Source organism: Ahaetulla prasina, chromosome 7 (genome assembly GCF_028640845.1).
Source record: "Ahaetulla prasina isolate Xishuangbanna chromosome 7, ASM2864084v1, whole genome shotgun sequence".
NCBI classification, from domain to species: domain Eukaryota; kingdom Metazoa; phylum Chordata; class Lepidosauria; order Squamata; family Colubridae; genus Ahaetulla; species Ahaetulla prasina.
Window position 1 is genome coordinate 38,196,020 of NC_080545.1, and position 20,784 is coordinate 38,216,803.

At 41.4% G+C, this 20,784-nt stretch overlaps 1 protein-coding gene across 2 annotated transcripts in view; it reads left to right on the top strand.

Moving 5' to 3' along the window:
• CNTN1 (contactin 1) overlaps positions 1-20,784 on the top strand; it is a 423,340-nt gene that overhangs the window by 261,191 nt on the left and 141,365 nt on the right. For both annotated transcript variants that reach the window (XM_058191827.1, XM_058191828.1), the window contains exons 10-11: positions 5,761-5,942; positions 16,922-17,046. In XM_058191827.1, the coding sequence (XP_058047810.1) occupies positions 5,761-5,942; positions 16,922-17,046 (307 nt within the window). The remainder of the gene's footprint in view (positions 1-5,760; positions 5,943-16,921; positions 17,047-20,784) is intronic.

A 20,784-nucleotide genomic window follows, 5' to 3' on the forward strand; every position in this document is an offset into this window, starting at 1 on the left:
CCCCCACCCAAGCAGGAGACCCTACACCATTTCTGACAAATGGCAGTCCAATCTTTTCTTGAAAGTGTCAAGTGATAAACTCCCACAACTCTAGAAGGCAAGCTGTTCCATTTGTTGATTGTTCTCACTGTTAGAAAGCTCCTCCCCATTTCTAGGTTGAATCTCCTTGGTCAGTTTCCATCCATTATTTCTTATTTGGCCTTCAGGTGCTTTGGAAAATAGGTTGATCCCCTCTTCTCTGTGGCTCAGACTGCTAAGACAGTCTGTTATTAACAGCAGCTGCTTGCAATTACTGCAGGTTCAAGCCCCACCAGGCCCAAGGTTGATTCAGCCTTCCATCCTTTATAAGGTAGGTAAAATGAGGACCCAGATTGTTGGGGGCAATAAGTTATATACTTTGTGTACAATATACAAATGGATGAAGACTATTGCTTGACATAGTGTAAGCCGCCCTGAGTCTTCGGAGAAGGGCGGGATATAAATGCAAATTTAAAAAAAATATTCTGGTCATTCTCTTCACTAGACTAGCCATGCCCAGTTCCTGTAACTGTTCTTCATATGTTTTAGTCTCCAGTCCCCTGGTTGCTCTCCTCTGCACTTTTTCTAGAGTCTCAACATCTTTTTTATTGTGTGATGACCAAAACTGGATGCAGTACTCTAGGTGTGGTTTTACTAGGGCTTTATACAGTGGTATTAGTACAATCCAATTACAAATCGTTCTATATAGTTACTCTGTATTTAATCAATTCCTTTAATTAATTATATTAAACTAGGTTAAATAACTAAGGGAAGGACTAGCTTGGAAAGGGAACAAGATTTATGTACCATCCAGTATGCGGCTCACAGTACTGCACAAAAGCCATGACTTCCAGCTTGGAGGCCACTTCAGGTTTTTGAAAACCCTCCATTTGACTAGGAGACAATTCTGGTGGCCAAAAATGAAAAGTGATATAGAGGACTATGTGAGGAGCTGCACCACCTGCGCCACCATGAAATCAAGACCAGGGAAACCCCCTGGTCTTCTCCAAACCGTGGCCAAGCCCACGAGGCCCTGGGAAGAAATTGCTATGGATTTCATCGTTGAGCTCCCTGCCAGCGGAGGGAATACAGTGATATGGACGGTCGTTGATTTGTTTTCCAAACAAGCCCACTTCACCGCCTGTAGTCGGCGAGGAAATTGGCGAAGCTCTTCGTGAAGTACATTTACAGATTACATGGCGTTCCAAAGAGGATAATATCAGACCGCGGAGTCCAGTTTACGGCTAAGTTCTGGAAGGACTTTCTACAGTCCATTGGGTCATCCCAGGGACTTAGTTCTGCATTTCATCCTCAGACTAACGGAGCTGCAGAAAAATTGAACTCAATGGTGGAACAGTATATTCGGTGTTATGTAAACTACCAGCAAGAAAACTAGGCAGACCTGTTACCTTTTGCAGAAGTAGCATATAATAATGCTGTACACAGTAGCACAGGATTAACTCCTTTTCAGATAACCACCGGCATGGATTTTGTACCGATGCCTGAGCTCCCCGTACATCCTCCCACTTCCGTGTCCCTGACTGGATGAACTCATTGAAAAAGGGTTGGGAGAACACACAAAAAGGTAATTAACCCGGTAACTATTCAACTTAGCCTCCCTCGAATATTAGAGAAAATACACCCAGTATTTCACAGTAGCTTATTGAAACTGGCTAGGGAATCTAGGTTCAGACCCTTACCAGCTGCTCCCCACCTCCTTTGGTAATCCAGGGGGAGACCCACTATGAAATTTAAAAAATCCTTGATTCTAGATTATACATTTACAATATTGGGTCCACTGGAAAGGGTACCCATTGTCTGAAGCTACTTGGGTAAAAAGCTGGGGTGTAAATGCGGATGCTGTAGTCAAACAATTTCATGAGAAATTCCCTGACAAATCAAAAGGTCCTCCTGGGGGGGGAAGAGGGGGTTAAAAGGGGACGTAATGGAGAAGCGCCAATTGCCTACTTCTCCCAAACCCTGTCCAGCACCGAGCGGAACTATAGCCAACTGGACAGGGAAGTCCTGGCTGCGGTCGCCGGCATAAAAAAGTTTCACAAATACGTATTTGGGAGAAAATTTGAACTCATCGCCGACCACCGCCCCCTGCTAGGATTGTTGGCTGGAGACCGACCCACACCCATCGCCATGTCACCAAGGTTGACAAGATGGGCACTATTCTTGGCAGCTTACAGTTATACCCTGGTCCACCACCCCGGCAAAGACTTGAGCCATGCCGATGCTCCGAGCAGGTGCCCACTTCCGAAGCTGGTGGAGGACCCAACCCCGGGGAGGCCAGCAATGCTCAATGACTCTCTAAGCTCAGGCCCTCTGACGCCAGCAGAGGTGGCTAGGGCATCGCAACGAGACAAGAATGTGCTATGCTGGGTGCAAAAGGGTTGGCCCAGAGAACAGGTGGGGGGCTGTTAGGGGGTGCTGGGCCCCAGCATCCACCAAAACCCTGAAGTGGTGCGAAACCCCAGCGAAAAGATGGACAGAAAAGAAGAAGTCCTAGAGGGGGTGATGGGCCCAGAGGCTCAAGAACTCATCAATACCAGATTCTCCCCATCGGAAGAGGTGGTGAGGAGCCTTGAAGCTGCAGAAACTGCTCGAGAGCTAGGAGCATGGCCCAGGGGATCTGATTCCTGGAGAAGTTGCCATTCTGACCTGACTCCTGAAAGGGGACTAGAGGTCTCCAGGAAAGGTTTGAATGGTTAGAAGTTGGGAGCCATGCAAGTCCCCCCTGCCTCTCTCAAGAAAAATGGAACTTAGCCCATCCTAGGCTCACCTTTCCTCCTCACAAAGAGGGGGAAATTAGGGAGACTCAAGTCCATTCCGATGAGGCCAGAGGGCATCCCATCCTTCTCATGCACAGCACGGAATTTACATGACTGGAATGCACCCAACACAAATGGCTTGGGGGCCACAAACCCCCCCCCAACAGATGCCTTCCACCTGCCAGGCCCAGCCCTCCCCCCTTCTGCTTCCATCCCCCCAGGCTGGGCATTTTACCCTGGACAAGGATGGATTCAATGCCAATGGCAGCCAGCTGCTTCTGCTCCTATTTTTCATGGATCTTCCTGGCTCTCATACGGCCCATCAGCCAATACCTTACAAGGAACTTTGATCCAGCAGCCAGGGGGAATTCCACCCCCCTCTGCAACTCAGCAACCAACTCCTGTCCCGACAGTTTACCCCCCTCAACAGGGGCCTGTCCAGCAACCCTCAGCGGGTGTCCCGCAAATTCCTCCCCAACTGCCGGCAGCCCAACTCCCACCCCCTCCACCTCCCCAACCAACCCCACCTCTCGTCAGAGCAACTTTTGACGGCACACCACACAAACTAGCTTTCTTCCTCAGCAGAATCTGGGCTCATGTAGATCAATTTCGAAACCAATACCAATCAGAAAGAGATTTAATAAATGCCATTGCTGAGGGAATGAATGAGGGACAAGCCTCTGAATGGATTGCCCAGCTCCACAATGAAAATGTTCCAGAATTAAACAATATTGCAAAGTTTGTTGCACTGCTCAGAACCAAATTTGAAGACGAGGATCGTATCGCAGACAGCGAAGCCACACCTTAAAAACAATGAAACAAGGCAACAGACCTTTAAAAGATTTTGTATGGGACTTTAGACGAGTAGCAGGAAACCTCAGCCATTGGCCAGACCGCATTCTCCTCCACTATTTCAAAGAGGTCAGAAATGCCTGTAGCATAAGGGGGGTGCCGGAACAATTAAGAGACTGGTACAACATGTCCATAGCTCTGGACAGAGAAATCAACCTCCGCCCCCCCGCCCGACCGAAAAGCCTCCCCGAACACCATTATCCAGGTCTCCCCTCTCAAAAATTGCAACCCATCAATCACCGATGGTTATAAAATGCTACCGCTGTGGCAAATTAGAACACTGAGCTTCGTCCTGCCTAGATCCAGCACCCAGCCCAGCAACTGCAACCGGAGGGAAGAGACCTCCAAGAGGAAACCAAGATACCACCCGATTTGCAAGACAAGTCGTAGACATTCCCCTCCCCACTGAAGAAACCAATGCACCGCCGTCAGCTGAGACACTTCTGGACAATCCTGCCAGAAAAGATGACCCGATGGTGAGTGCACCCATTCCCCCCTTCACTATCAAAATAAACTTAATAATTCCACCAAGGGGGGAAAGGAAAGAGGTGCAAGCCATTATAGACACCGGCTGTACCAGATGTCTAATAGGAATGTCAGTTGTAAACCAACTAAGCATCAGAACATTACCCTTAAAACACCCAATAAAGTTCCACCAAGTCGATGGAACATTAATTGGCAGAGTCCCAGCCATCCAAATTACAGAGTTGATTGGCCTAGAGATTGGAAAACATCATGAACCTATAAGATTCATAGTAATTCCAAAAATGTCAGAATCTATTACACTAGGCCTAGCCTGGCTGGACAAATGGGATCCCACAATCAAGTGGGAAGATGTGTTCAGAAAAATCATATGGAATGTGAGTCCCTTAAAACCTAGCCCCCCCCTCCCGAGAAACAACCGATCCATGAAAACCACCAGGGAGAGCCAGCAGCCACTGTATCAGACTCACCTCCGGGTGAACCACGCATTCCTAAAGCATATGTAGATTTGGCCGGGGCCTTCAGCGAAAAGGAATGCAATCTCCTCCCCACCTCCCCGCATCGGCCCACTGACTGTGCAATTGAGTTACAGCCTGGCACAAAACTACCAAAATCCAGAATGTACTCAATGACACCCGCTGAACTTACTGAATTAAGGAGGTACATCAACACCAACCCACCCAGAGGTTTCATTGAGCAGGCAAAATCACCACTGCCACACCGGTGCTGTTTAAAGAGAAGAAGGACAGATCTCTACGACTATGCATTGACTTCAGAAACCTGAACTGCCTTTGCATACAAAACACTACCCATTACCACTAATGAAGGACTTATTAAACCACCTAGCAAAAGGCAAGGTTTTCACCAAATTGGGTTTACAAGAGGCTTACTACCGTGTCCGCATTCGAGAAGGAGACAAATGGAAAACTGCTTCAACTGCCCCCTGGGCAGTTTCCAGTTCCGGGTCATGCCTTGAGTGGGGTCATGCCTTGAGAAGTCCCACTTGAGACTTTCAAGAAAAGATTGGACTGCCAGTTGTCAGAAATGGTGTAGGGTCTCCTGCTTGGGTGCGGGGGGTTGGACTAGATGACCTACAAGGTCCCTTCTAACTCTGTTAATCTGTAAGCATCTGTAAGCACTTAAGTAAACTTTATATATAAATTTAACATGTTTTTCCTTCATGCATATGGCTCCAAATGTGGTATGGCTTAGCATTATAGCTACAAAAAAGTATCGAAGGTGACAATGAAATTGCCCTTAATGAAACTAGCCAGACATTCTCCAGTTTATTTTCCAGTTATTATGAATTCAATTTATTTTATGATTCAGGTTCTTGTAGAAGGATATCATTAAATCAACGTTGTATAACCTGTTTACTTGACAAAAAAAGATTGTTTTAATATATTATTGGCATTAGAGGTATGTAGAATTTATTCATTCTGTCTTAGACAAGTGAAGGAAGCAGATTGAGAAGGGGAAGGGTCATGTCAGTGGGCAGTAAAACAACAGCTAAGTGAAATTTCTGCTTAAGAAACTCTCTTTTTCTTAAACTGATGCTGAAGTTACTTAATAAATGAAAGATCCTACAGCTAATCGAAGCTGAATTAAAATGTGTCCTATTTTCCTTAAGCCCTGTTCCTGAACTTAGATGGAGTAAATATCTTGAACCAATGCCAAGCAGTGCAGATATAAGCTTGTCTGGTGCAGTTCTAAAGATCTTCAATATTCAGTTTGAAGATGAAGGAATATATGAATGTGAGGCTGAAAATTACAGAGGAAAGGATAAACATTCAGCAAAAGTGTATGTTCAAGGTAAGTAGAATTTCTTCATGCATTTCATCACTAAAAAATACATTTATACATATTTATCCCATATCATTTTAGAAGGTTGGTTTTTCAAAATTTCATAAATTAATGCAACATTTTTTCACTGTGACACAATTCAGAATAATTCAATTAACTAAAGGTTGGTTGAGTCAACTGTGCCAGCAAACATTATTCCAATTTTTAATTAGCAGCATGTGACTTAAGCATTAATTTGGGTTTACTTCTAATTTCAAGTATAGAAAATTAATTCTTTTGGTATGTAATTTATTATTTTTTTACATATATATAGATGCTGAATACATGAACAGTGTGGCATCTGGGTATCATTAATTTTGAAACCAGATAATAGTGATAATCTTGATAAACTTAATTACATTAATCATACATATATCATTATAATAACATTATAATAACATTATAATAACATTATAATAACATTATAAATATTACAATTAAAGTTGTTAACATTTTAGTATTTGCTCCACCATGTATATAATCCAACATTTAATTATTTAAGTATTTTAATACACAATACTAATAAGTATTATATTAAGTATTATAATACTTATAATAAGTATTATATTAAGTGTACTTAATATAACCATCTTTCAACTTCTGATCCTTTCATTTACATACTAATTTTAAAATATTATATAGAAATATGCATAATAATATTTTTCTCCTATCTAGTTTCTACCTCTATTCTATTTCTTAATAGAACAAATCTTATATTCGTAGGTATTCTATTTCTATGCATCATCTCTTGCCCGTTTTAGTATTTCAATTCTTGTTGATTTTTTGACATGTTTTCCATACTCCTCCCTTGGGATTTTGTATCTCCATACATCATTCTCGTTTGAGCTAAACGTTTCCTCTATCTCTACCTCTCACAGCCAAACCTTCACTATACCTTTCAGTGTCTCTATCCCAGAGGTGAAATGCTCCCGGATCGGAGGGGATCGCGCGATCCGGTAGCGATGGCGGCTGCTGGTTCGGAGGACCAGTAGCAAAAATCCCTGGCCCCGCCCCTCCTGCCTCTGCTGAGCTGCACCATCTGCAGAGGTTTGTTTTTACTTTTAAAGCGGTTTTGCTCCACCCGAACCAGGCCTTTAAAAGTAAAAAACAGCAGAACCTTACTTGTACTCTTACTTGTAGAAAACATGTTTTCTACAAGTAAGAGTAGAGATTCTAAGGCACTTACCTGATTACTGATGAACGCAAGGCTCTCTTTCCAGCCCGAAAGCAGTTTCAGTTTCAGCCAGACAGAACCAATCACTCAGCTAATCTATTTCCTCGGTGATCAACTGGCTGGCTGAGGAACTCTGGGATTTGAAGTCCACAATAACATAAAATAAAATAATAAAATAAAATATTTGTGCAGTTTTCTGAGATTTGGTGTGTTTCTGTAGTGTTTCACTCTAACTACACAAACACACAAAATCTCAGAAAGCTGTATGTGGCATATTGTGTGTGTGTGTGTGTGTGTGTTGTGTGTGTGTAAAGTGTGAAAGTTGGTTTTTGAGCTTTTTGTGGCTGTGTGAAGTGTGAAGTGCAGCTGCTTTTACATTGTGTGTGAGTCTGTTGTGTTGTGTGTGTGTAAAGTGTGAAAGTTGGTTTTTGAGCTTTTTGTGGCTATGTGAAGTATGAAGTGCAGCTGCTTTTACATTGTGTGTGAGTCAGTTGTGTTGTGTTGTGTTGTATGTGTGTAAAGTGTGAAAGTTGGTTTTTGGTACCTCTTATTGTTTTTTTATACTTTGTTTATTATTTTATTATTTATTGTTATTGGCCATGCCCACCCAGCCATCTGACCACCAAGCCATGCCCACCAATTAAGCCACACCCACAGAACCGGTAGGGAAAATTTTTAGATTTCACCCCTGCTCTATCCTCACTTCAGGAATGTCTGTTTATCCAGTTCTATTTTTTATCTCTAAATGTATAATCTGGCTGATCTATTTCATCTGTTTTAATTATCTCTTTCTACTCTTATCTTTCGGGTTAATTTGTGGATTTATCTGCTATATCCTTTCTTCTATTTTTTCTACTTTCTCATTTATTTCCTGGGTTTTCTGTTCATTTTTCATTGTCATTTAATGAACATTTTCTGGTCTCACAACTATATCATGTATCAAGTCCTTTATCTCCTGTGCCAGCAAACATTATTCCAATTTTTAATTAGCAGCATGTGACTTAAGCATTAATTTGGGTTTACTTCTAATTTCAAGTATAGAAAATTAATTCTTTTGGTATGTAATTTATTATTTTTTTACATATATATAGATGCTGAATACATGAACAGTGTGGCATCTGGGTATCATTAATTTTGAAACCAGATAATAGTGATAATCTTGATAAACTTAATTACATTAATCATACATATATCATTATAATAACATTATAATAACATTATAATAACATTATAATAACATTATAAATATTACAATTAAAGTTGTTAACATTTTAGTATTTGCTCCACCATGTATATAATCCAACATTTAATTATTTAAGTATTTTAATACACAATACTAATAAGTATTATATTAAGTATTATAATACTTATAATAAGTATTATATTAAGTGTACTTAATATAACCATCTTTCAACTTCTGATCCTTTCATTTACATACTAATTTTAAAATATTATATAGAAATATGCATAATAATATTTTTCTCCTATCTAGTTTCTACCTCTATTCTATTTCTTAATAGAACAAATCTTATATTCGTAGGTATTCTATTTCTATGCATCATCTCTTGCCCGTTTTAGTATTTCAATTCTTGTTGATTTTTTGACATGTTTTCCATACTCCTCCCTTGGGATTTTGTATCTCCATACATCATTCTCGTTTGAGCTAAACGTTTCCTCTATCTCTACCTCTCACAGCCAAACCTTCACTATACCTTTCAGTGTCTCTATCCCAGAGGTGAAATGCTCCCGGATCGGAGGGGATCGCGCGATCCGGTAGCGATGGCGGCTGCTGGTTCGGAGGACCAGTAGCAAAAATCCCTGGCCCCGCCCCTCCTGCCTCTGCTGAGCTGCACCATCTGCAGAGGTTTGTTTTTTTTTACTTTTAAAAGCCGGTTTTGCTTCAGCCGAAACAGGCCTTTAAAAGTAAAAAACAGCAGAACCTTACTTGTACTCTTACTTGTAGAAAACATGTTTTCTACAAGTAAGAGTAGAGATTCTAAGGCACTTACCTGATTACTGATGAACGCAAGGCTCTCTTTCCAGCCCGAAAGCAGTTTCAGTTTCAGCCAGACAGAACCAATCACTCAGCTAATCTATTTCCTCGGTGATCAACTGGCTGGCTGAGGAACTCTGGGATTTGAAGTCCACAATAACATAAAATAAAATAATAAAATAAAATATTTGTGCAGTTTTCTGAGATTTGGTGTGTTTCTGTAGTGTTTCACTAACTACACAAACACACAAAATCTCAGAAAGCTGTATGTGGCATATTGTGTGTGTGTGTGTGTGTGTGTGTGTTGTGTGTGTGTAAAGTGTGAAAGTTGGTTTTTGAGCTTTTTGTGGCTGTGTGAAGTGTGAAGTGCAGCTGCTTTTACATTGTGTGTGAGTCTGTTGTGTTGTGTGTGTGTAAAGTGTGAAAGTTGGTTTTTGAGCTTTTTGTGGCTATGTGAAGTATGAAGTGCAGCTGCTTTTACATTGTGTGTGAGTCAGTTGTGTTGTGTTGTGTTGTATGTGTGTAAAGTGTGAAAGTTGGTTTTTGGTACCTCTTATTGTTTTTTTATACTTTGTTTATTATTTTTATTATTTATTGTTATTGGCCATGCCCACCCAGCCATCTGACCACCAAGCCATGCCCACCAATTAAGCCACACCCACAGAACCGGTAGGGAAAATTTTTAGATTTCACCCCTGCTCTATCCTCACTTCAGGAATGTCTGTTTATCCAGTTCTATTTTTTATCTCTAAATGTATAATCTGGCTGATCTATTTCATCTGTTTTAATTATCTCTTTCTACTCTTATCTTTCGGGTTAATTTGTGGATTTATCTGCTATATCCTTTCTTCTATTTTTTCTACTTTCTCATTTATTTCCTGGGTTTTCTGTTCATTTTTCATTGTCATTTAATGAACATTTTCTGGTCTCACAACTATATCATGTATCAAGTCCTTTATCTCCCTGTGGTTCTTTGTTATAGTTTCATTAATACTTTGAAGCATCAATAATATTTCTTTTTGAAATACACTTATTTTCCCTGTTGAAGCATTTTGTCTTATTTTGATGAGTCAAAAGGTTACTCAGTAAGCTACCATGGTCCCAAACTCTTGGTTGTTTATAACATCAAAAGCCAGTATTAAAACAATTTACTCAGTCCCAAAATTATTCCTCAGGATGCACAATATTTATAGTTTTTTTCTAGTCCTCATCCGGTCATTTTAGTCCTTCCAAGTTCTCCAAAAAGTCTTCCTTTTCCTTCTTTATCTTTTTTATCTAGTTATCAGACAATAATTATAATCCTAGGTCTGTGATGGCGAACCTATGCCATGCGTGCCAGAAGTGGCATGCAGAGCCATCTCTACGGGCAAGCGAGCCATTGGCTGTTGCTGTTCCGGGTTCTGGCGTGCTGGGGAGCTGGTCTTCACGCGCACAGCAGAAACTGGAAGAGCAGCCATCCGGTGCACATGCACACACTGGGAAAGGATCTTCCAGTTTCCGGCACAGACATGCGCACCAGCCACCTGGTCTTCCGGTTTCTGGTGTGCATGCGCACAAAGACCAGCTTGCTGGTGCGCATGTGCATGCCAGAAACCAGAAGATCATCTTCCCAGCATGTGCATGCGCACTGGGTGGCTGCTCTTCTGGTTTGTGGCGTGCACATGCAAACTGCCAGTTGGTCTCCGCACACACATGTGCACCAGAAACTGGAAGACCAGGTGGCCAGTGCACATGCACAAGCTGAAAACCGGAAGAGCAGCTGCCTGGCACATGCATGCACAATGGACAGCTGTTCTTCTGGTTTCTTGCACACATGCATGCATGCCCATTTCAGGCAAAAAAGTTCACCAACATTGTTGGTGAAATATCCATCAGGTTTCCCCATGTCTTAAGCCACATAGTCAACTCTTTAATTTCAATGATAATTCCATGTATTTGTAAGCCACTCTATTTAGCAATCTTTAATAGTCTCAGAATTTATTCCTCCTTAGCCGTGAAGCAAACAGCTATACAACAGTATGCAAAAGGGCAGTCTTCCAGGTGTTGTTTATCTCCACTCTGGATTATCAATCCTCAGATTATTTCAGGTATATTCCCAGTCTTGTAAAAATATAGTGTATATTTTTTCATCAGTACATGGCACTATCGCCTAACATTTCAACGTTGCACCCAATGTGACAGCTGAAAATCTGTTCCGATTTTCTTCAAGCAATTTTTTCCAATAATCAACCAAATATTTCCAGCATTTTAAAATGCCTTTTCAAGATATTACCAATTCAAGATATTACCAAGTCCAGTCTTCCTGTATTTTAAACATTTTGTATTGTCCCTTCTTTTAGGTCAGTAATCTTTCTCTAAGTGTTTGTTAGCCACTTTTTTACCACTTAAAGAGTATCTTTTTGGAGTTTCTTTTCTTTGGGATTAGATCTCTAGTATAGAAGTTGAAAATCACTTCACCCAATTCCAGTCCACTGTTCACGAACCGCTCCTGCACATTTCTTTCTACAGTTGGCCCAGGTGACCATAATGGCTACCACTCCTCTTCATTGTTGGCTGGGAGGGAGCCTCAGATCAAGCAGGAGATCAATCACTCTCTGCAACCTGCAAAGTGCCCCTCCTTTCTTGTCACCCCTTCAGGGTGACTTTAGCCCTGAGGAGGGTTCAGCCTAGGTTCGTGGAGCCCTGGTCTTTACAACTGTCCCGCAGCAATGCCAAACCAGAAGTCAGAAAATTAATTATTTATGAAGTATAGACCTTGGGGATTTATTTCTAGTCTGTTCTTTATCCTGTTACTGATTTATGCTTTTTCTGTTTTTTGTATATTCATTTATTAAAAACAATTTATCCTGTTTCTATATTAATCTTTTAAAAAATTCACATACACTACATATATGCATTCTGAAAACATTTTCTCCCAAAATAGTGTCTGAAAATACTCAGCATGCTTTACTAGCATATTTATTTAGCATTTTAAAAAATACTTTGGGAAAAAAATGCACTATGAAATACAGGGAAGCTAAATGTCTATGGAGATTTTCAGTCATCCAGTTCCTCTTGAGAAAAGCATCTTTGGGACAACCATGACATGGATGACTGAAAATCTCCATAGATACCAATCAGATATTGCAGCATATCTCTTTAACGTAGAAGCTGAGGTTATGTCAGTCTGAGTCAGCATGCAACCAAATCTAATTCAATAAGTATGCCTGGTTGGGATAACAAGTTCAATACTGTCACACTGGTTAACATACATTAACTTCTGTTACCCTATCAAATCTTAATTAGATATTGGCTGTGCTGCAATATGATAGTTACTGTATGTTTTCACTAGTTTACAAGATTCAGAAATAATTGACTTTTCCTTAGCATATAAAGAAATCATTCTTTCTGTCAGTGTAACAGAATCTTGGAAAATAATGTCTTGGCACCTTGATACTTGTAGAATTCTCTTCTCCTGCTGAACCAACATATACTCTTGACAAGGCAAGTTGTTTCCCAGTTTCATAATGTGAAGAAGGATAAAACTAGAAGGCCTACTTCTTTTGTATAATCCTAATATCATGGAACAGCCTCCATTAAATCCACAATTAGCTTCTCTTTCAGATCTTTCTAGTATATGACATCCAGAAAGCAGATTGCACTCCAGATGCAGCAATTCATAACCCACATTTGAACTGCATCATACATTTGATACCAGATCATGATCTTCAGGCTCAGTCTTGCTCCTAGGGAGAGATATTTTACGAGTCCACAAGGCAAGAGCTCAGATCAATGGTCCCCACAATGCTATGTATGCTCAGAAATTAGACCTAGGGTGGGTCATTATAGGATATGTCTGTTTAGGCAAAAACACAAACCAACTTCTATTAACAACATGTTCAAAATCACATTAGAGAATAGACATTCTTCTATTTTTCAGCTAAGCCACAACTAATTCCTATTAAAGGAATCATTGCACATTACCCATTTGCCTTGTCCCTTCATAGGCCCCTTTAGTGACAACCTCACCTGTGACAGTGACCAAGGTCATTTAAGGTGCACAGTCTTCCAAAAGATGGAAGATGACAATTGGGTGGCAATAACTACTGACAACAAACTCACTTTAGAAATGACAGAGTAGGGATTAGTCAAAGAAAATACTGACAACCGGATCACCCTTCTTGCCTTCATATCACAGAGGCAAAGCCTAACTAACAATAAAGAACAAGCTGTAGCCTGCTCCTTGCCCAGCCTCCATCTATGCCACTCATACCTGTGGACAAAATCATGGCACAGCAGCATACAACCACACCACAAACATCAGCAAGGTTCAAAATGCAATTGAACCAGTCTTCTGCAATGTATTCCATAGTATCTGTTCAACAGAATAGTGCTGGATATACATCAGCTGACCGCAGCAATTCTAAGGGAGAAGCTAGCAATGGGATATTATATTCTGGTCTTAGATCACTTGCTTTTCCAACTGTATTGAAACGATGTACTTTCCCTGCATAATATACTATTATACCAGTTGGAATATCCCATCTATATTCAATCTGATGTTTTTTAAGTTCATTCACCAGGAAGGCAAATTCCTTCCTAGCCCTTAACATTTTTGGTGGGATTTCCTTTAATATCAAAATATCTTGACCAGCAATCTGAATCTTCTCCCCCTTATATGAAGCTTGCAAAATCTGATTTCTCACTGTTCTGTTTGTAAAATAAATAACAACATCCCTTGGCAACTTTTTTTGCCTTGCTATCCAAGAATTCACACGATATATTTTATCAATTTGATAAGCCACATCTGCGGATGTAGATAAGAGAAGGAGAGGAAGGTTTGGAAAGTAAAAGAAAAGCCCGACTAATTGTATATAACTGTACATTGGATGAATTATTTGATATGATTGTAAAAATAAAACTTTTTATAAAAAAAAAAAAAAAAAAAGATCTTGGAGTTCTCATATCTAATGACCTTAGTGCCAAAGCTCACTGCAACTACATAGCGAAAAAAGCCCTAAGAGTTGTAAACCTAATTTTACGCAGCTTCTTTTCTAAAAAGTCTACACTACTAACTATAGCATACAAAACATTTGCCAGACCTATTCTTGAATACAGCTCATCCGTCTGGAACCCATACCACATCTCTGACATAAATACAATAGAAAGAGTCCAAAAATATTTTACTAGAAGAGTTCTTCACTCCTCCAAAAACAACAAAATACCTTATACCAACAGACTTGAAATCCTGGGCTTAGAAAACTTACAATTCCATCGACTTCGACATGACCTGTGTTTAACACACAAAATCATCTATTGCAATATCCTTCCTATAAAGGACTACTTCAGCTTCAATCACAATATTACAAGAGCAAAAAATAGATTCAAGCTAAATGTCAACCGCTTCAAACTTGATTGCAGAAAATATGACTTTTGTAACAGAGTTGTTAATGCTTGGAACTCATTACCTGACTCCATAGTCTCTACTCAAAATCCCAAAATCTTCAACCAAAAACTGTCTACTATTGACCTCACCCCATTTCTAAGAGGGCTATAAGGGGCGTGCATAAGAGCACAAAAGTGCCTACCGTTCCTGTCCTATTGTTCCCTTCGTCATATCAAATTAATATAGTTGATGCATATTTTTATACATATATGTATATTTTCTTCAAAATATGTTGTTTTATCTATGACAATTGTTTGTGTATTCTGTTGTGACAAAAGAAATAAAAAAAAAATAGCAGCTGCCACAGCCAAAGTCAAAGCCCTAGAAAGAGCTATATATTCTGACAGCAAACGCAGTAAATGCAGCAACGTGCTTGTGCCAGAAGCTGAACCCCAAGATCCTCTGCAACCAGTGGTGGGATTCAGCCAGTTCGCACCACTTCGGGAGAACCAGTTGTTAACTTTCTCAGCAGTTTGGTGAACTGGTTGTTGGAAGAAATCATTAGGGCAGAGAACCGGTTGTTAAATTATTTGAATCCCACCACTGTCTGCAACACACTTCAGAGTATGTCTATCCAGGCCAAGCAGCAACGCTTACCTCAATGGAAAAGACAACCTTCAAGAAGCAAGCCAAAGATGCTACTCAGCACCGCTACAGGCTAACGACAACCCCCAAACCTACAAATGAGAAAGCTCCAAGCAAAGCTCTACCTCTGATAGCAGACCCTCCTGTGTTTGTGCCTGGAAATTATCTTATAGGATCAGCCTTCACACCAGGATCAGCATAGAAAAGACCAGCTGAAGCCAGAGACTCCTTAAAGGTATGACTACACAACACCTTTTCACCACAGCAATGCAGTCAGCTAATCAAGCCACCATAGACCTTGCCAAGTTCCTTGCATGACGTGAGCTGGTCACACAAGGACTTGAAAAGTTTAATGAGCATCCTGAAAGCTATAGAGCCTGGTGAACTTCCTTCCAAAATGCCACCAGAGGCTTAGATTTTTCATGTAGTGAAGAGACAGATTTAATAGTTAAAAGGCTTGGAAATGAATCTGCTGACCATACAAAATGATTCAGAACAATAAACTATCCTGAAACTGGCCTTAAAATGATCTGGGACGGACTTGATGAATGCTATGGCTCAGTAGAAACATGGGAACATTTAAAAAACTTGATAGCTTTCCCAAAACACCTAAAAGAATCTATCAGGAACTTAGGAAACTTAGTGACTTACTGATGGAACTTCAAATAGCTAAGGTGGAAGGTGACTTGCAAGAACTTGCATTCCTTGACACATCCAGAGGTGTCAACCCCATTGTACAAAGTTACCCTATAACTTACAAGAGCAGTGGATCACACATGGCTCCAAATACAAAAAAGAGTAGAATGTTCCATTTCCCCCCTTCCTTCTCTGTTTTTGAGGACTTTGTGTGCCAACAAGCTAAAACAAGAAATGATCCTTGTCATGTGCTGCTCCTTCAGAACATAATCCTCGCAAATCTCCAGTAGCAGTCTACAAAACTAATGTGACTCTTCCAGATTCCCTTCACAGGTCTGCCAGCCCCTCCCACATAGAAACTGATATCAGAGATCCTAGTAAGCAATGTCCTCTACACCAGACGCCACATCCTATCCTAAGATGCAGAGCCTTCAGAAAGAAGTCCATGGAGGACTGCAAAGATTTCCTGAAAGCAAACAACATTTGCTACAAGTGCTGTCCCCCACTTTGCCACTCCATCTATGCCACTCATACCTCAGAACCTGTGGACAACACCATAGCTCAAATGGCACAGCAGCCTACAACCACACCATAAAGATCAGCAAGGTTCAAAATGCAATTGAACCAGTTTTCTGCAATGTATTCCATAGTATCTGTTCAACAGAATGGTGCTGGATATACATCAGATGACCTCAGCAATTCTAAGGGAAAAGCTAGCAATGGGATGTTATATTCTGGACATAGATCAATGTCAAATTCCCAGAAGTCTCATTGGAAACTGCAGTAACCCTAACCCTAATCACCCTGCTGGCCAGATCTGGCTCATGCACCTTCAGTTCGATACCCCTGAATTAGAGTTTTATATAATAAGTAGGCATGCATAAGCGCACAAACGTGCCTACCGTTCCTGTCCTATTGTTTTTCTTTTCTTCTTCCTATATACATATATGCTTATACCTCCTTATATTTACTCATATATGTGTTTATATATTATATAATCTTTTTGTATGATACCTATATATATTGTTATGACTAAATAAATAAATAAATAAATACATAAACTGGCTGTTAGGGCTAGAAAAAAATGTTTTAAGCATGCATACAAAACAAGAAAAGCTGTTTCTCTTGTCTTTCAGCATATCCAGAATGGGTGGAACATATTAATGATACTGAAAGAGATATTGGCAGTGAATTCCATTGGCCATGTATAGCTGCAGGCAAGCCTATTCCAACAATCCGGTGGCTGAGAAACGGATTACCGGTAAGCTTAACTTATTTATGAAACACAAAATACTATCTTGATTAGGTTCCTCCATCTTGATTAAGTTCTTATGCTGGCTGTGATGGAAACTGCAGACTATTAAGATAAATATAATAAGTTGGGCAAGAAAAATGTCTTAAGTAGACAATGGATTCTCTTTTAATTCTCAGAATTGGAGAAACAAATAAAAGAAACATGGTAATGTTCACTGTAGTGTTTTTAAAGCTATCAGATCTGCCTTGCTTAGCTTGGGGGACCTCATAGGCATCCTGCCATAAAAAGGAGGAGGGGAAGGATGAAAGGGGGTGGAAGGATGACAGTGGGAAGGATGAAAGGGCAATAAAGCTGTGTGTACATGTGATAGAAAATCAGGAGGGGGCAATAATAGATGAGAAGGACCAGAGCAGCCGGATCCTGTTTGTACCAGCATCCCATGGCCAGGCAAATGAGAAATATGTGGATTACTTCACAAACACCTAAGAGTTTTCAAAACATCTTGGTAAGCTCCAGTTGGCTGGAAACAGATTGGTCATGCAAGGGAGGAGTGGGGTGGGGGTGGGGAAACCTATGCCTTTTTTTGTATCTAGTGAGAGTGGTACTTTCAAAGCTGGTTTGACTTTATTGCAACAACCACTCTTAGTAAAAGAACACTTTGCTTTAACCAAATGTAGTCGAAGACTTTTCTTTTCCAAGGGATCAGACTGGGGCAGGTCTGACATTAAGCCAGCTCTGCAGCTGTGGTCAACCCAGAGAGGAAACCCCTCTACTATGGGAAGTGTGCAAAAGATGTCAGCTCAAGAGAGCGACCAGGAAGAGATTGAGGCCTGGGGGGAAGCATCCTTGAAACCCCCTCCTGAAGGGGTTTATCTATCCAGATGGCTGGGAGAGGATAACCAACCAAGACCTCGATGATCCCTTGGAGATGAAAAAGGAAGAATGGGAAGAGAAACCCATGGGAGTGACATTCACCCATAGGGGCCATGGCAGCTACCAGCGAGTGGAGCTGGAGGAACTGGAGCTCCACTTCAATGGAGCTGGAGGAACTGGAGGAACAATCAGGTACAGGCAAGTCAGGAGCAAGAGGACTGGATGCTGGAGCAAGCCATAAAGTTCATGAAGGGGACTTTTGGTAGTCTCAAAGCTCGACAAGCCCTAGCCTGGGTGGAACATCCTGCTGATCAGCCAACTTCAGCCATGCAAGCAAAGGGGCAACTACTTCTGCCTCTGCAATGGTGGCAGCAGCAAGTCCACTGGCAACTGCAACTGCCCCAGTACCTGGCCATGCAGCCCAGCCTGCACCAGCTGCAGGACCACCACCAGCAAGGCGGAGAGGATGTAAGACACCAGCCTTGGGAATAAAGTTCAGTGGAAACCCTAAGCAATTTTTTTTTTTAATTTGAATTTATATCCCGCCCTTCTCCGAAGACTCAGGGCTGCTTACATTGTGTAAGGCAATAGTCTCATCCTATTTGTGTATTTATATACAAAGTCAACTTATTGCCCCCACAACAATCTGGGTCCTCATTTTACCTACCTTATAAAGGATGGAAGGCTCGGTCAACCTTGGGCCTGGTGGGACTCGAGCCTGCAGTAATTGTAATTGCAGGCAGCTGTGTGTTAATAACAGGCTGCATTAGCCTGGTGAGCCACTTCCCAGCCCAATTGGGATTCTTCCTGGCACAAGTTTGGACATTCATGTAAGAGTATGTCCAGTAATAGTTACCAAAGGGACTAAGGTCTGGTGCGTGATCATGGTATTAGAGAAGACCACAGCTGAATGGATGGTCACCCTCCACAATGATGATGCCCCTGAGCTGAGAAACTTTGACTGCTTCATGGCTGCACTTCAGAAGCACTTTGAAGATTGTCTAGCCAATCGCAAAGCCAGAGATCACATAAAAACAATCAGCCAAGGTCGCAGAGAGGTGGCTGAATACATCCAGGAGTTTTGCAACCTGGCCTGTCCAACTGGCCAGAAGACATTTTGATTGGATGGTTCGAAGATAGGCTAAGTGACGAGATCTACAACACCTGCATTTCCGAAGTCCCCCCCCCCACATCCTCCATGGCTGGTATGTCCTAGCAGAGGAAGTGGGAATTGACCTGACCCGATCCAAATATCAGCTGAGATGGAAAAGATGCCCCCCCCGGAAAAAAAAGAGGCCCCAAAACTGGCACCATGCGAACAGAGTGTCAAGGTTCTGACTAGTGAACCCAAATGATTCAGCACGCTTTCAGCTTCCTCAGAGAGCTGCTTTATTTAGTACATAATTTTGGCTATTTCCTGAGCTTTTAATATAATTAAAGATTAGACAGCTCCCTCCCTCCTTATCACTGGTCACACTGTCCAGTTAGGTGTTCTGGTATCTCCTTCCAGTCTCTGGCAGCATCTCTTGGTTCCCACAATATAGTAAGTTGTTGATGACATTCCAAAGTGTGTCAAGCTGAGAAATGGAGAGAAATGGCTGTGATGGGCCCAATCCATTTCGAAGTTGACAGTTGGATCCCCCTAAAGAATGAGAAGTACCTGGAAAACATCAAGCACACGTACACATTAGCGGTGGCTGGGTCCCCCCACTTGGTGGAGGACCTCCTGGTTTTGGGGGGTACTACTTGTGAAACTTTTTATTAAATGGGCCGCTTTCATATCTCTTTCATCACCCATCTAGCTTCTGCTAGTGGATACCATTTCCATTGGACCAGATATTGAAGTTTACCTTTCTGTAACCTGGAATCCAGGACCCTCTTGACTTCGTAGGGGGTTTCCCCCTCCACAGCTTTTGGAGCTGGAGCTAACTTTGCTACTGGCCTTAGTTCTGACCTTACCACCAACTTCAGCAGACTACAATGGAACACTGGATGCATTTTCCACAACAAACGTGGCAGTCTCAATTCTACTGTCACTGTCAATTATTTTTACTATTGGGAAAGGTCTTATGAACTTTGAACCCAACTTCTTACAGGGTAATTACAATTTCAGGAATTTTGTGGAGAGGTAGACCTTCTCCCCAATGGTAAACATTGGGGAGATGGGGGAGATGGGGTGACCATCTCTTATCTGACTGTGCCTTCTGCATTTCTGTTGCTTTAGCTAATGCCTATTTTACATTCCCTGATGCATTTTGTAAGGAACCACCCCTTCCATTAGGCTCACTGAGGAGAGGGGTTGCTGAGGGTATTCCAGCACGGGGACAAATTCCACCCTATGGCTATTTTAAAGGGGGTGAGTACTATGCACAGTGTTATTGTAGGCAACCTCAGCAAATGGCAGGAGATCTGCCCAGTTAAATTGCTGATAGTTAACATAGCATCTCAGATATTGTAAGGAACCACCCCTTCCATTAGGCTCACTGAGGAGAGGGGTTGCTGAGGGTATTCCAGCACGGGGACAAATTCCACCCCATGGCTATTTTAAAGGGGGTGAGTACTATGCACAGTGTTATTGTAGGCAACCTCAGCAAATGGCAGGAGATCTGCCCAGTTAAATTGCTGATAGTTAACATAGCATCTCAGATATTGTTCTATCATTTCATTATTACATTCCACGGCTCCATTCGTACTCGGATGAAAGGCAGAGCTAAACTCTGATTACAGATTAACAGAATTGGAAGGGACCTTGTAGGTCATCTACCCCAACCCCCCACCCAAGCAGGAGACCCTACACCATTTCTGATAAATGGCAGTTCAATCTTTTCTTCAAAGCTTCCAGTGATGAAGCTCCCACAACTTCCAAAGGCA